This window comes from Bombus fervidus, chromosome 10, assembly GCF_041682495.2.
Source record: "Bombus fervidus isolate BK054 chromosome 10, iyBomFerv1, whole genome shotgun sequence".
Classification (NCBI taxonomy): domain Eukaryota; kingdom Metazoa; phylum Arthropoda; class Insecta; order Hymenoptera; family Apidae; genus Bombus; species Bombus fervidus.
In genome coordinates this window covers 9,077,033-9,092,503 of record NC_091526.1, presented here as the reverse complement: position 1 = coordinate 9,092,503, position 15,471 = coordinate 9,077,033, and the positions used below count along the sequence as shown (strand labels likewise).

Here is a 15,471-nt window from a genome sequence, read left to right as displayed (position 1 = left end):
GTAATCTGGTAGAACTTTTATTATATAACATCATATAATGTCTCAACTATAATTTCGACAGACGTGAGCTATGTTCCACCAAATTTGAATCGCCGTTATAGTACATTTTAGGTACGTCTATTTTAGTCTGTTAACTATAATCGCTTTACTTAGACATTGTATTATAGAAACTAGTCTAATTTGGACCATTAACGTGTTAATTCTTGAAACGATGACAACATAGAATTTCGTTCTTAAGAGTTCAATTGTACGCGCCTTCAGTTCACTCGAACTGATACTAGAATCATTCTTTCGTCTCGTTCCATCATTGGACCTTATGCATCATAAATTGTTACCGTAACGTGTCACGTAATTCCTAATTGCACGGCTTAAGCATTTTACTCTTGCTTCCTGGGTAACAGTTTCGACGTCACCCAAGTATTATTTATTACAGGCAATAGATTAGATAATACGCGATTCGGACTGAAAACAGGATTGCAATAACAAATGATAATTATTTACAATCTACTTGGATGACAAATTGCAAGCTTTGAATATCATTTCTTTTGCAATTATGCGACGATTGAAATAATATTTGCTTTGATTGGTATCTAGCGTTCACGAATCGACCTTCTCATTTTTCTTCGTTTGTTAATCGACCAAAGTCCGCGTTTGTTTCTTCTATTTCTCTGATGATATTTAGCGGACACGAGCGGTCAGACTCGTATACTTCACATTCAGTGTCATTTAGTTCAGTCGGTGAATGGCAACGCGTTATTACCCTGTGAAATTGCAGTAGGTACAGACTAATACGGCATAAATTATGGAAATAGTTCGCACACTGATGTGAATTTAAATCATAAGATTTCTTGGAATTGATTCTATAAGTTTGATTATAATGTCTTTATTGCTGCGTCTAGTTTATTGAAAAATACACATTTTTATTTGACAGAAGATCTGTAATCATGCGATTTGCGTAATTACTGGGGAAATGAATCAGAGTACCTTGTGATTTATATAGAAAGCTAAAATTAAGGCAATCGTTATCGTTGTATATGAAAAATATTATTATCTGTTAGGGGATGATGAATGATTTGAATGAATTCGTGGAAGATCTAAATTAGTCGAGGAAACATTGGCTTTGGAACAATTTTCCTATATTGTCTTGTTGCCAAATAAGACGTACATTGTACACGTTGTACATTGGAAACTTTTCTTAAAATTAATGATAGTTTTGTCTGAAACTTTTTTTAATCCTAGCATAATGCAATGTTTTCTACAGTTGCATAAACGTGACATTTGGAACACGTGATTCACGCGTACTTTCCGCCGACGCGAGTTTAGTCTGTGCTGCAATTTTTTGCAGTAATACAACACTTGTTCGAGGCTGTGAGTTAGCATAGCTTTTGCTGAATACTTATCGTCTGCAAACAAGAAAAATTTTTGCGCACGTCAAATGCGTTCGTGACTTTCATCACGATATGGAAGATTCCGACTTTTCTTTGCATACGCAAAACGATATCAGAATATTAAAATCCACGAATTTCCTTACACGTGATAAACGTGTGCCTCGAACGCCGCGTGATAAAATGATGATAGAGGTCATGAACGATCGAGGGTAGCATGAAATGAACTTTAAGTTCTATAACTAAATCGGCACACATGAATTGTTAACGTAACTCAATTGAGAAGGGAGCGTCGAATCGTCTAGAAACACTTGTACTCCTGTTCCAAAAGCGTTAGTGCCAAGAAGGTGCGCTTTGTCGTTCAATTATTATAAATAGAATAATGCTCCTAACCATCCGTTGTATTATCGCGTTGTTAAGTTACTTGTAAAGTCTACCGATTCTTTCGAGTATCGTTTTAAGACTCTTAGTTTCCATATCGTACTATTTCTGCAAGCATTTGTAAAACAATATCGATGAAATCCAAGATTATCTTATTTTTGGAATCTTGAGTGATATTTAAATCTCGAGATTACTCTAAATGTATTTTAACATAGTGGAAATAAAATTTTAATTCAAATTTCCCGCATAACGCCACTGGTTTAATTGCTAGTTTCCAGCGGAACACAGAAGATGGCAGGACGGTTCCTAATCGATACAAATTGATTGGTTGATGCGTATGAAGCTGTTTTACCTTTCCTTACGCTAGTGGCGCTGCGTGATATTCTCAATGTTATCATTCATCATATCGATATAATATGGCGTTTACACTTTGGACACTTTTTGAAGCGACTATGTTGTGTTTGAATGCGATCTGCGTTTTGAACGAAGAAAGATTTCTTGCAAAAGGTACACAATATCGTCATATTTTTGTTTGTATTATTCTTTTATACTGAACTTTTTCCCTGCATAGAAATGAAGAATTTGTAGGTTATGTTATCTATTGTATTTACATATATCGCGTTATATGATAAATATATAAATCATATGTATATATTTTTACCTGTATATTGGAATATATTACTTAATTTTTGTTTAAACATTGTTACAGTTGGTTGGGCGTCGTGGCAAAATGTTCAAGGCTTCGGAGAACCTCCTACAGCAAAGTCACAAATGTTGAACCTTATTAGGTCGATACGAACGGTTGCACGAAGTAATTACAAACAAATTATTTTAATTCGTTTGATAATTAATTTAAATATAACAACAATATATTGTTTGTTGCAGTTCCATTGATATTCCTAAATATTGTAACAATAATTGTGAAACTGGTGCTTGGGTGAAAGAAACGATTGATGGTGTAAATAAAAGGACAATGAGCTGTGAAAAGTGATGTACATAAACGCAAAATTACATTCTTTTATTTTTACCTTTGTATCGAAGAGTAAAGTATTTTTTATTATATCATGTTTCAGCGTATTCTTGTACTGCAAGTATTTTAAAAGATAGCAGTATTTATATATGTTGTTTCTGTCTACATCGCTTCTTATTTATTTTTATATTATGATGTAAACTTCCAATTGTTTAATTATGTTGGATATGTTCTACATATTTTTCTATTCACCATAGTGAAGACAAAAAATTCCTTATACGATAATGCGGTAATACACAACAAACCTTTTATCATATCAAAATACATATATTTCCATATATACTTAAATATTCATCTAAAATATCATTCAATTTTTCGAACTTTTTAGAATATTTCTTTCCACATTATCCAGCAGTTCCTGTTCCATCTGCACTAAACATCTGCTTTTTCCTACACTAAACAACATCTACTTCATTTTGTCAATACCTACAAATAAACTTGAAACAACCGTCGAATTTCATATTGCAACATCAACTCTATAAAAGGAAGTTTGTCATACGACTTCAACATGTAACTGTAAGTTGCAATTTAGTTCCATTTCTTTTTATCAACGCCAACAATTAAAAATCTCATACTTCGTTAGGAGAATTGTCAAAGAATTGAATATTTTTTTACTTTTACTTTATTTTGAAATTCTATTTACTCAAGAGATGTGCTAGAAACTTGTTTCATTTTCTTAATTAGTCATTTACATTTTATTCTTGAAAGTACGGAGAAATTTCATGGCGAAGAGATGCAACTATGGCGAACTTCCGCTACAGGACGTCTCTTCCCGTTAAGTGTCTTCGAATGTACTCTCTCACGGGTAATTTAAATCATAAATCAACAGACGAACGTACTGTAAATTATGTTCGACTTGGTGTGAGGTGTAAGTAGTTGGACAGAATGCTCATGCCTGTTTGTCTTCGTGTCTTCATAGACGTCGTGATGGCGCACGCGGGAAGCCAATGATTTTCTCGTAACTTTCTCCCCTTCTTCGCTTTCTCGGGGTGGAAGTAACATACATACATACATACAGTAACACACATCTTCGTGCAGTCAATAAACAAGTGTCATGTCGATTTTGCATTCTGTTATTAACTGCTAACAACTCAATTTTTGTCACATTTCAGCAACGTGCAACAAATTTCCTAATTTCTTAACTTCTTATTGCCAACTTTAAAATCTTTCGTTTCTTATTACTATCATTAAAGGATCAATTTATTTTCCTCGAGTTATACCTTGAAATATAGATACATATCTCACGTCTAAAATAGATTCACTAAACACGGAAAATCGCCACTGAAACGCACATTTGTTTACGTCCGCTTAATCATATATTCAAAACGGTAAATAGAATGATTTAACTATTTCAATTTCCTCCGTTAGATTTAATTTATAGTGTCCATTAATCTTGGACGCCTTCGCGGTCGATTCGAACGGAAATCGTGAGGCAATATAACGACTGGATCAATTCTGGCTGATCTCCTTCACCGTAATAGTCATAGAAGTGATAAACACGTTTGTGCAATCGAATCCCTGCGATTTACACAATTTCTGAGCACGTATGGGCCCATCAAAATTACACCGCTTTTTTCTCTCGTGCAAGTTCCACAGTTGCAAGTGCGACCTGCATTCCCTGGACTCTTTCGTGTAATGCTTGTCCAAGTTACATAACCGACCCTCATCAGAGAATCTCTCTTTCCTTCTTTTTTAAATTTTTTCCTACGAGTGGCTGAAGCTGCTCGATTAGCTGCGCTGATCCACGGCAGTGCCTATTCCATTTTTCGCAGAATACAAACCTATTGCGTAACCTTTCCGACTTTACGTGCACGTGCGTGCTGAACAACGCGGAATGCACATGTGTGTTCACAAGATACCAGAAATTATTAGAACCGCTAAAGATATAATTTGAAGAAAAGAGGAAGAGGAAAGAGATATTCGTGGAACTTTCTTGACATTCTGGCGAACGAATTCCTCCGTTCTTCTTTGTTTTTCTTTTCAAAACCTGTGAGAGGATGTTGTGCAAGTTTGTTATCTATCGATCACGGTTGTTTATGCAAACTCATCCACATGTTTATCAACGCAATTCTATAAATAAACTTGAATAAAAAAGTAGAAATTTGTTTCGCTTATCAAATACTATATTATGATTACTGTATTTTAGATATTTTATATATTTATCTATTGTTACGTCGGGTGATCCAGAATCCCACGCGCAAGCGACTGGTAATGAGGCGACCAACATCCAGCAATAGTTGTCCTCTGCGACAGCATCGTCACCGAACTTCACTGGTTTGTCATCTTTAGATCAGTCAACAACTCTTGACTGGTTCGTCCTCTTCAGATCAGTCAACATTTCTTCACTGATTTTCCACCCTTAGACCAGTCATCTATTTAACTTGCTTGTCATTCTTTCAAAAGAATGATTGAAAAGTAATTCTGTTATATTTTATAATTTTTATCGTTTGCAATATATGGTTATTTTTTCAGTCTTTTCATCGGTGTACAAATTTAATTAACGCATTAAAATTAATTAACGTCTCTGTATAAGAAAAATGGCAGTATTTTAAAAACTATCACAAGAAAAATCGAGTTACATGCAACGGATGAAACCAATGGAAAGCGTCGATACAATTGTCGGTAGTAGTATTGTTACCAGGTCCCATAATTATAGAAGGCGACGTATCTTGGTTTAAGAAGCTCGTTAAAAAACGCATCCGTTGTCGCGTTAATGAAGACATCAGCCATATGTTGAGCAATCGGCATTAGGCTCAAAAGCTTGTGGCGCAGAAACGGGCCATTGTAAAACAGACAGGGCCATTGTAAACGCGCACATTTTACGAGCCGGCTGCTCGACAAATCTTCTTCCCATAATTGGCCGAGCAGATCGCATTGTGCGTCATCGTGCCCGCGTTTTTCTCTCCTTTCACACGCTGCAACTTCTCCGGATCTGATAGATCGTCCGATTACGTGTTTCTCGTGGAAAAAAGTTCGTTATGAGCTTCGAGATTGAAAAAGTTGAGAAAGGAATTCGAATTCTACGTTGTTTAAAATTGTTGTATTAAAATTGTCGGGAATTATTATCGTATTAAATCCTGATCTTACATTATTTAAAATTAACATATAAATTTTCAATATTAAATTACTTGGAATATTTTTATCATTTCAATGCGAAGACAAAGAGCTTTCTATGGTATGTTCGCGTTAAAGTATTCATTTCTTTTAGAAAAGTACATGTAAAAGAGGTGAGATATCTGTTTATTGGATAAAAATCTCCGTGCGATTGACTTTTTAAAAGAATCCTCTTTGGGACATGGAATTCCACTTTGCAATTTCATCCAGAACTGGAGCACGGATGGACCTCATTGCGTGAACGTTTTTCCTCCTTTCGCACGGCTTCTGCCTGGCAGGCACGTTTATGGATTATGTACGGCTCTTACAAAATTCCACAGAGAGTCTCACAGTTCCTCTTCTTCTCTCCTTTCCCCTTTCTCGACCTCGCCATCCCTGGCGAAGAGTCGTGGCACTTTCCCTGCTGGACGTCGTACATACGTAAGTCCTTTTAAAATGGCCGAATCGGAATTGACATTCTGATTTTCTCGTTGTTCATAGAAATAACACTTTCTCAATCGCTACTATTCCTTTGTTAATTCCAAAGACTAGAACGATATTTGTATATATATATGAAAAATAGTACTCGATAAATTTCGTCATTTGTTTAGCTATTTCATACTTTCCTTTGAACAATCAGACGAATATAGAAGATGATAGTTTCACAGTGTATAAAGAAGTTGTTTGGTAGTGTTTGAGCAGCGAAGAACATCCTACGAAAGGCTCCAAGCCTTTTCACGCAATATCTCCTCCACGTTTTTACTATTAACGCCTTCCGCTCTCTCGATAGTATTTTTTCTTTCTTTTTTATTGTCCACGATATCTCGCCGACATCAAATATTTATTTTTCTTCTGCAATGTGTTACACGCTCTCTTGCGCAAAACCAGCTCGATTAAACACAACGACGTTACCAGGAATACGGAGAAATATCCAGCTTGATGATTTAATTTAGCTGCAGTATAGCGTTCGCGACTTATTCTTCATCACGGCGTGTTTAATTGCACCAGGCTCGCATTGTGTCCGAGACGCTGGCTGATTACTTAATTCTAGCACACGTTACTCAATTTCTAATTACCCGAGCCGCGGAACTCCTGGTGATCCTAAATCGAAATTGTTTCGAAAGCCACAAGAATTTCCTATTTCATGAGAATTTCTATATTATCGATTTAATCACACCGCTTTCAAACAGTGCAATGGGATCATCATAAAAGACAGACATTCCCATTGAACATTATGGATTTCATAAGGCAGGCACATCAGCTCTTCTAATGGAGGAAATTCTAGCGCCTGACTTCAATAAATCTGTTACGTGTACCGATTGCACAAACAACGAAATCTAAACACGCGTAAGCGATTTCACGAGGCGTATCGCGGCTCGTTGCTCAGCGTCTAAACGTTTCCATTAGTTACGGACTTACGTACGTCGAATTGCAGTTGAAAAATTTCCTGTAAATTTCTGATAACACGGAACACTATCTCGTCGAATCGATTTATAAAATTCGAATGACGTTAATAGTAGAAATCTTCTGATCGGTTATTATTTGCTTCTGAAAAATACATTTTTCGAGATAAAATTGAAACCTCGGGAGAAAATTTCTGTCAACACAAGATACTATTTCGTCGAATCGTCTGTAAAATTCTAATGACGTTCGTTAGAAATCTTCTGATCGATTATTATTTGCTTCTGGAAAGTACGACATTATTCGGTAATAATTCAAAATCAAGAGTACATAACGTGCGCACGTAGTAGAGTCTCGCTCACGTTGGAGCGAGTAGAATAGCGAAGTGAAGCCACTTTCGAATCCCTGACCGGTGTCCAGGCTTCTTCGATCCGCTTTACGAGCATCTGTTAAACGCCGCTCGTGAGAATTTACGTCATGTCCAGGCTGGAGAAGCTCGTGAGCCCAGAGGCGGTCTGCGAACGAACCATCGCGGTCGGTTCTGATCGGTACAGTGAAAGGAGAAAGGCGTCTGCTGAACGAGAGGAAAAAAAATTGGTCGTCTTTAAAGGAGGAGGAATATTCACGTAGCTGCGAGCGAACGCCCAGAGGTCACGAATGGTATGGGACCTAGAGTAAGAACTTGGTGGCTGTAATTCAGGAAGATGCCAAATCGATAAGGAAAAGAGAAATTAAGGACAAGGAAGAGGAACAGCGAAGGATGGAGAAGCGACCAGAGAGTCGTCATCGGTGAAAAGACACGTGGAAATAGAACACAGGCGGCTGTTTCAACGGTGGCGACGTTTTTTTTTATTTTTTTCTACAAAAAAGCCTTTATACAAGTATAAAAAAAGATGCGTAGTTAAGGAATAGCGTTAAAGACATATAAAAAATATAATGTATTTGTGTTGTGTTCCTTGTATGTACGTATGTATTTCGTGTCAGCGTTCGCTCCGTTCCTCGAACTCTTTTGTATCTTTTATTCCTCGTTTTTCATTACTTTTTTCTTTTTTCTTTTTAGATAAGTTGTTCGATCTTCCTTGAAGTAACTGTTAGACCAGGTTCGATGATGTACGCGTTCAGTTCCTCCTCGTACTGTCGGATGACGCAGCGAACGCTGTGGAAAGCGTGTGTAAATTGTATTTACAAGGCGCGTTCTCGCGCCGATCACGGCTTCGACTTCGGCTTCGGCTCCACGGCTATGCCATCTCGAAGTCATAACGAATGTAACTTACGTCGAATCTCCTATGAGATCGTTCTCTATAGCGATTTGTTTCTTTTCGTGTTTTCGACTCGTATGTTTCTATCACTGGTTACGTTTTTGGATCCCTCGTGGATCCGACCGCGACGACGACGATTTTGGTACGATAAGAAGATGGACACCTCGTCGACGCTCAGATCGTTAGATCTATGTGGCCGGTTCGTTCGAACGTTCAAGTTCACTCCTGGAACCCTGTCCCGTTGAAGCGACGACCTTTTATTCTCCAACGAGCCAGTAGCCAGGAGCTTCTGTTATCTTCTAGTACGTACGCCCGCGATTCCTCGGAGGATCGTGGCCCGTTGAAACGACGACGATTTGATTTCAACGAAACAGGAGCCTCTGGAATCCCTGCTCGATGTTAGCTTATACGTACACCTTTGATTTCATCCTCGTCCTTTACCCCTGAGAATCCTGATTCGTCGAACGACGACGACCCTCGTGCTTTGAAAATAGCACCATCTTTCTATTTTCTATTATAGTATTCTTTTTAACGATCCGTCCATTTTACGACGACCTTCCGAGCGGACTTTAGAAGAGGATAGGTTTCGCTTGAAAGAAATTCTTCTGTCCGGTTATAGAAACCTGGATTGTCCTGTGTTTTACTATCGATTAATCTATTTTTGGTTTTTCTCGATTCAACCTTAACCTTCGTTTCTCTCGTTCGTTAGGAGTTTCAGCTCGGAAGATAGTCGCGGTGGTCGACTGGTGTCTTCACTCGCTCTCACTCTTTCTCTCCCTCTCTTGCTCTCCCATCATCCAATCTGTAGTTTAATCTGATGTATGACCGTTTTAGTACGGTGCACCGTAGCTACCGCTTGGCCTGCTTGGTACTCCGTAGCTTCCGCTTGGTCCGCTTGGATAGCCACCAGGCCCATGGGTCACTTGGTTGAACTGTGCCACTTGGATGGCCTGCCTGATTCCTTCGAGATCGATGCCTACAACGCGTGTCTGGTAACTTGGTACACCGTAGGACGAGCTTGGTACACCGTATTGACTGGATGGAGCGCCATAGCTCGAGCTAGGGGCGTAACCACCACCACCACCTATGAATCCACTGCTCTGTTCTTCCCTCAGCAAAATCTGACGGATTTGTTCGAGCAACGCGCCATCGACGGATGCTCCTTCGCTGGTTTGGTAGCCGGTTGATACGGCGGTGTAGCCACCACCGCCACCACCTATGGAGTAACCACCCCCTCCGGATGGTCTGCTGTAGCTGTAGCCGGACGAGATCGGTGGTTCAGCCAGGGCGAACCCTGCTAGACCGACTATCATACACTGGAAAAACGAAAGACATTAACCACGTTAGTGTCTATTGTATTTAAGATTATTATTCTGAGATTATTATTATTATAAGATATAGAAAGCAGTTAGAAGCGCAATTCCTTCGAGAAAGTGCTGTTTGGAAGAGGAGATTCGGATGTACGAAGTTCAATCAACCATAAGGAAAAAGGAGACGCGAAATCGCCACGATCGTTGAAGCGTAGTTGAAGTTAAATAGAAATCACACGACCGAGAGGGAAAGCGGGAGTGCAAGATATCGTTAACGGGGAAACTCGGTAAATACATGCATCGAAGTAACCGAACAGATAGAACGTAATCCCAGCAGAACTTAACGGAGTTTCCGGTTCGAAAATACAGGGACACAAAGTTTTAATAAGAATCGGGGACACGAATCACTTTTCAAATATCCCGTGGATCTCACTTTTTTAAAAAGACGTCTACACTTTGTCCATGCACACTCGCATTCGCTCTCTCTTTCTTTCTTTCTTTCTCTCTTTCTCTCTTTCGTTCGATTCAATTCAAGAATAATGTTTAAAAGATTTCAGCGTGCTTACCGCGATCAGAGGATTCATGTCGGCTTCTGCGATGCCGCTCTGTTCTGTGACTCTGAGCAAGGTAGACCAGGGTCCTTTATACCCCACGAGAAGCAGGGGGATACTTGAAGCCCCCACAAAGAAGAAGAGACGGGGGCCTCTCAAGTGAGAGTAATTCAGCTGTGAGACGATTCTCTCCTCCCCTCTCCCTCCATGCCTCTCCTCTGTCCTTTCAATTGTGTTTGTTTCTCTCTTTCTCCGGTGGACGTTACACCTACCACGTTCTCGTTGCCCGTCCATCCACAATCCCTCGACCCTCTGCCCTCAGAATTAACCGATTTTGGACGATTCTCGTGTTGCAAAATGTCTCTCTCTCTCTGTCTTTCTTTCTCTCTTTTTCTCTCTCTGGCATCCACGCGGCCAACGGGCCTCAAGTTGCGTCCTAGACCTAGACTCTTGGTACACACTCGAGACATCGAGCCTTTGGATGATTTCACAAATGTAGGTTTCGAGCCGATCGTATGGCGATGCTCGATCTTGGTCCGGGTTTCTTTTACAATTACATGGCGCAATAACGCTTCGAAGAAATTTAACGAACAGGTGTTCGATAATTTTACGCTCCACTTCGTCATTTTTTGGTTTTCCTTCTGTGAGAGATCTAAAAGACTACAATGTATTTTTTAAATTGAAATAAGAATATCTTTTCGATTATAGTAATATCTGGAAATTATAGATTATTTGAATATTTATCAAGGTACCAACACAGATATAGGATATTTATTTATTTATATTGGAATTAGGATATTTTTCAAATAGGCGAAGCGTAAATTCTATATGATTGGAATAATTGTTTAAATATAAACGCAGATATGGAATATCGATCTATTCAGACCAGAATTGGGATATTTTTTAAATGTACAAAACGTCTGCAAATTCATTGCGAAAAGATTGCGAAGAAGTCCGATGTCGTCAACGTGCTGGCGTAATAGTCCAAGTTCTAACTCGATATCGATTGATTCGTACGTTGGTTAATAAATACGCTTCCAAATCTTGCTAAAATTCCCGTCATTTATATTCCACCTGCGTGTTCGCAAAAGGCACGTAGACCCATCTATCTAAGTAACATCGCAAGTAGACCATGGTGATTCTCCGTTTCTTTTTTTTTTTTTCATGATGCTTTAATATATTTATTCTAGTTCCTTACAATTTAATTCTACGTTCATCCTCAACGTCTCTATTCTTCACCTTACTGAGAAATCCGTTTTTGCTCAGGGAAATTTCACTCTGGTATCGAATGCAATAATACGACCAAGCGATTTATGCCACGAACGGAAATCTCATAACCGATTTCCGTGTTCTCGTCGAACCCGTTTTGTTTTTAGATCGCAGGAAGCGAGACGATATTTTATTTTCATATTTAATCCGTTAAATACATCCATCTTTCTACTTTTCAACCTGACAACACTCTGAAAACGATATTCTTCAAATAATCCAATTACCATTAACGATTTCTAGATGTTTTTCACATCTTACTAATGACTAATCTCATCATGTGACAAGCTTATGGAACATCTCGTTCACTAACGAGAAGATTCGATCCAGAAGTTTGCACAGTTCTTTGTGTTGATTTTATGTAACCTGGTTACGTGGTCTTAGCTTGAGCGAAACATGTCGTACGAACATGTCGTACGAATATGTCGCAGTCATCGAGCGTGTCCTACAGCCACCCGTTAGATCGTTGATCCCTGATCTCCAGAGGGAGAGTATCAGGAAGAAAAGTGCGCGATCAACTGTCGTATCATCCTTGTCGTAGAATTTCCTTGCGTCTCGAGTAATCATCGTCGGCTTTCCTAACAGCGTGTTCATCTTAAGGTGCATCCTTACTGGTATTCATCAAGATTTCATGATCAGCTCACCGCCTGTTACTATGCTATAGCAAGTACCATAATCAAAGTATCTTATATATTTTACATTTCTGGCACATTCTACGCAATTTTACATCTTTAAGTTTCCTGCGAATGCGTACAAATCCGCAGTCTAACAGACACAAGAAAATTTGTGCAATCGTCTTGCGACTACTATTAGCGAATATCGTTCGCGGTGAGTACGCGCCTTTATTCATCTTCGACCCATACGTTTGTATACATTTACGTCCATCTATTTGCAAACACACACGCATACGTTCACGGAGAAATATCAGACGATATCGAACGGCTGTTCAGTTGGTTGTTCAGCGCGTTGGCGATGGTACCACGAAATGAGAGGGAAAACGCTTTCTTCGTTGAGGAATTTAATTATAAGGCTCGTGAACTCTTGACCCACTTTTCGACACGATTCCGATCCAATGTTTCTGTCATCCTTCGCCTCTTTCTTTGCCTCTGTTCGCCTTATTTCCGGCCAGATTTGCGCGTCCCACGAGCGCGTGAACGCGGTCAGTCGTTGCTGCGAAGCTTTTTCTCGCTGTTCGTCGAGGCTCCGTTCTAACACAGTGTCGTTCGTACGGCTCGTTGGAAAAGCGGGAAGTAAGATGGATTTCGATGCTCGCTTCGGAAACCGTTCGTTGGTTATCGATAAAGGAAACAGGAAATTAGACGTTTAGTGCACCGCCAGATATATCGTTTCTGTTGATTTTTGCTCGATAACAGGGGGAGAGTCGTGGTAAAGTTGCAGTGTTACGAAATATCTACGTACACTGATGCCGAGAAGTCTTAGGATAGTTATTACATCCGTGTCTGAAAGCTGAAAAAGCTAAGTAGTCGGGAAAGAATGCAGAGTTGTCGTTTAATATAAAATGTATTTTGTACGATGATAAAAGTAGCTAAATGTACAAGGCGCTGATGTATTAATGATATTATTGAGAAACGTATGTAATTGTAAATTTATAATTTACATGGAATATTGAAATTATACCGAAAACAAGAGGTCTTAAGACTTCTGAGTGGAAGTGTACGTGCTCAAGACTCGTTGCAATGCTGTTTCCTTGGAAAAAAAGTCACATTCTAAACGCACAAGTAATTTTATGCTGGGGTTCATCCTTATGGTGATTCGCCTCGAGTGAAAGTGATTTTTATTCACATCCCATTTGACCTGAAATTTTTTTCTAATCATTCTAGAATGTACCGGGGATATATTCTCGTAATTTCATTTTTGTTAAACGCGCCGTTGTACATTGAGAAGAACGGAAGCTTCGGTGAACATTAAATCTTTGGAATCATTAACGACAACGACTCGTATAATGTATGGTCCATGATAATACCGTGCGTCGCGGGGTAATTTATCCCGGTGCATTTAAACGAATCGAGCAAGAGAAAGCCAAAGTTGCGGAGGTGGAGCGCGCGAATCCTGCTTTTCATTATAAAATTAAATGGATCGTACGGTACACGCGCGGTATTCTTCCGACAACTTGCAAGATTCTTTAAATTGCATTCAACTTCTCGTAATTATACGTTTTGTAGGAATCATCAATTCCGATATCGAAGAGTGAAATTTTTCAAACATTTTTCAAAAAGGGGACACGTTCTCTTTCATGACGGTCAAAAATCAGAAGAAAGAGAAAAAAGTAAAAAGACGTTGACCTACTCTGCGGATTAAGTAGTGAAATATCGAAGGCAGTGTCGCAGTATTAGTTCGTCCAATAAATTACTGCTGCGATTCGATTCTACCTTTCCTAACATGTTGAACGACACGCTACTAGCATGAGCTTACAAGATCAAGTTCAATTTAGAGAAGACACTTGAAATGTAGAATCAGTGAATAACAAGTAACGCAGATTATTTAGGATTTGATAAGTAGAATATGATAAGCAGAGTGCGGATTTTTATGTATTTACAGGAATTTTTAAAGTACAAAATTACATAGAATATAGGTTTGAGGTTCTTCTTAACTAGATTCTCAAAAATATGAACTTGCATAGAAATTCGCAGGCTAATAATAAGTAGGATGTCGTTGGTTTTGTAACTCTGATGTTACTTAATGGCTAAAAAGCTGTATTCTAATATAAGCTACTTAGAAAGAGGAAGAAATCTTCTTCTTCTCTATAATTTCACGATTTTACGTTGAGTGGAATAACGAGATGACTTGCAATTTGTAAACTCTGATTGTAAGATTTTATTTGATTTATATTTGATATACCTTGATTTATTACCTAACTTATTTCTATTATACAAGACAATTTATTGGTACCAATAATTTATGACTGGCTACTTGTCACGTGTTACTGTACGTGTATCAGTGCAAGAGGATCCTAGTATCTGAAATCTTGAATATTCCAAAATAAACTATCTGTTGATATATACAAAAATTTGGGAATGGACCGGAAGTTGAACACGCCTAAACAAGAGGAAAATGAATGAGGAAATGAAACAAATAAATTAAGTTTGCTGTACGAAAAAATACCACGTGTCTCTTGAAGCAATTCAGTTACTTGTGTGTAAAATAAATGGAGAATTAACTGCAGATTAGTTGAAGAGGCGCTTGTGAAAAATTTCGATTTCCTTGATGCCTGCCGCGATTCATCTCGACTCGTCGATCTCGATGACTCGTGATATTCTTGAGCCCTCGAGTCACGTCTTGTCGTGTACTGCATCCGAGTTTCTCGGATATTAATGTTGCAGGGTCGCAGGAAAGAAGGGGAATCCGTAAGCCTGGGGCTTGACTTTCGCTCGTCCGTTACAGCTTCTCCCAACATTGGTCCTCTCCCTTTTCGATGCTGTTTAGTCCGTCTCGTTCTTCTTCTATCTCCAATGGATCACTTTGATCATGATCGTCCAAATCAATTGCGACGAATCTTCAACACGTCGGCTGTTACATGAATTTTGACACTTAATTTTCGCAAAAAATATTACATCGCGTTTACATATTTTTTCAGCAATGTTAACCAGATCGTCCACACTTTGTTGAAAATTTCTATTGGGCAATGTGACCAGTAGGTGACCGGTAGGTGGTAACAAGCTAGAAGCGAGAGAAGAACGTCAGCGACGTTCGTTATCCGTGTATTATATGCTCTTCGAACATGGTATCCATAGTTCCGCTGTTTGGCTTTCAAGTTTTGTAGTGCATCGCTCGCAC

At 38.9% G+C, this 15,471-nt stretch overlaps 2 protein-coding genes across 2 annotated transcripts; one reads left to right on the top strand and one right to left on the bottom strand.

Moving 5' to 3' along the window:
* The first annotated feature begins 2,037 nt into the window (after positions 1 to 2,037).
* LOC139991763 (immediate early response 3-interacting protein 1) lies at positions 2,038 to 2,826 on the top strand. The gene is made up of 3 exons (XM_072012130.1): positions 2,038 to 2,273; positions 2,476 to 2,577; positions 2,652 to 2,826. The coding sequence occupies exons 1-3, from the start codon at positions 2,183 to 2,185 to the stop codon at positions 2,705 to 2,707; spliced, it is 249 nt and encodes an 82-aa protein (XP_071868231.1). The 5' UTR covers positions 2,038 to 2,182; the 3' UTR covers positions 2,708 to 2,826.
* Positions 2,827 to 8,111: 5,285 nt separating this feature from the next.
* LOC139991758 (uncharacterized) lies at positions 8,112 to 10,582 on the bottom strand. The gene is made up of 2 exons (XM_072012121.1): positions 10,426 to 10,582; positions 8,112 to 9,865 (listed from the first exon to the last, which is right to left on the bottom strand). The coding sequence occupies exons 1-2, from the start codon at positions 10,441 to 10,443 to the stop codon at positions 9,380 to 9,382; spliced, it is 504 nt and encodes a 167-aa protein (XP_071868222.1). The 5' UTR covers positions 10,444 to 10,582; the 3' UTR covers positions 8,112 to 9,379.
* Between the last annotated feature and the right edge of the window lie 4,889 nt (positions 10,583 to 15,471).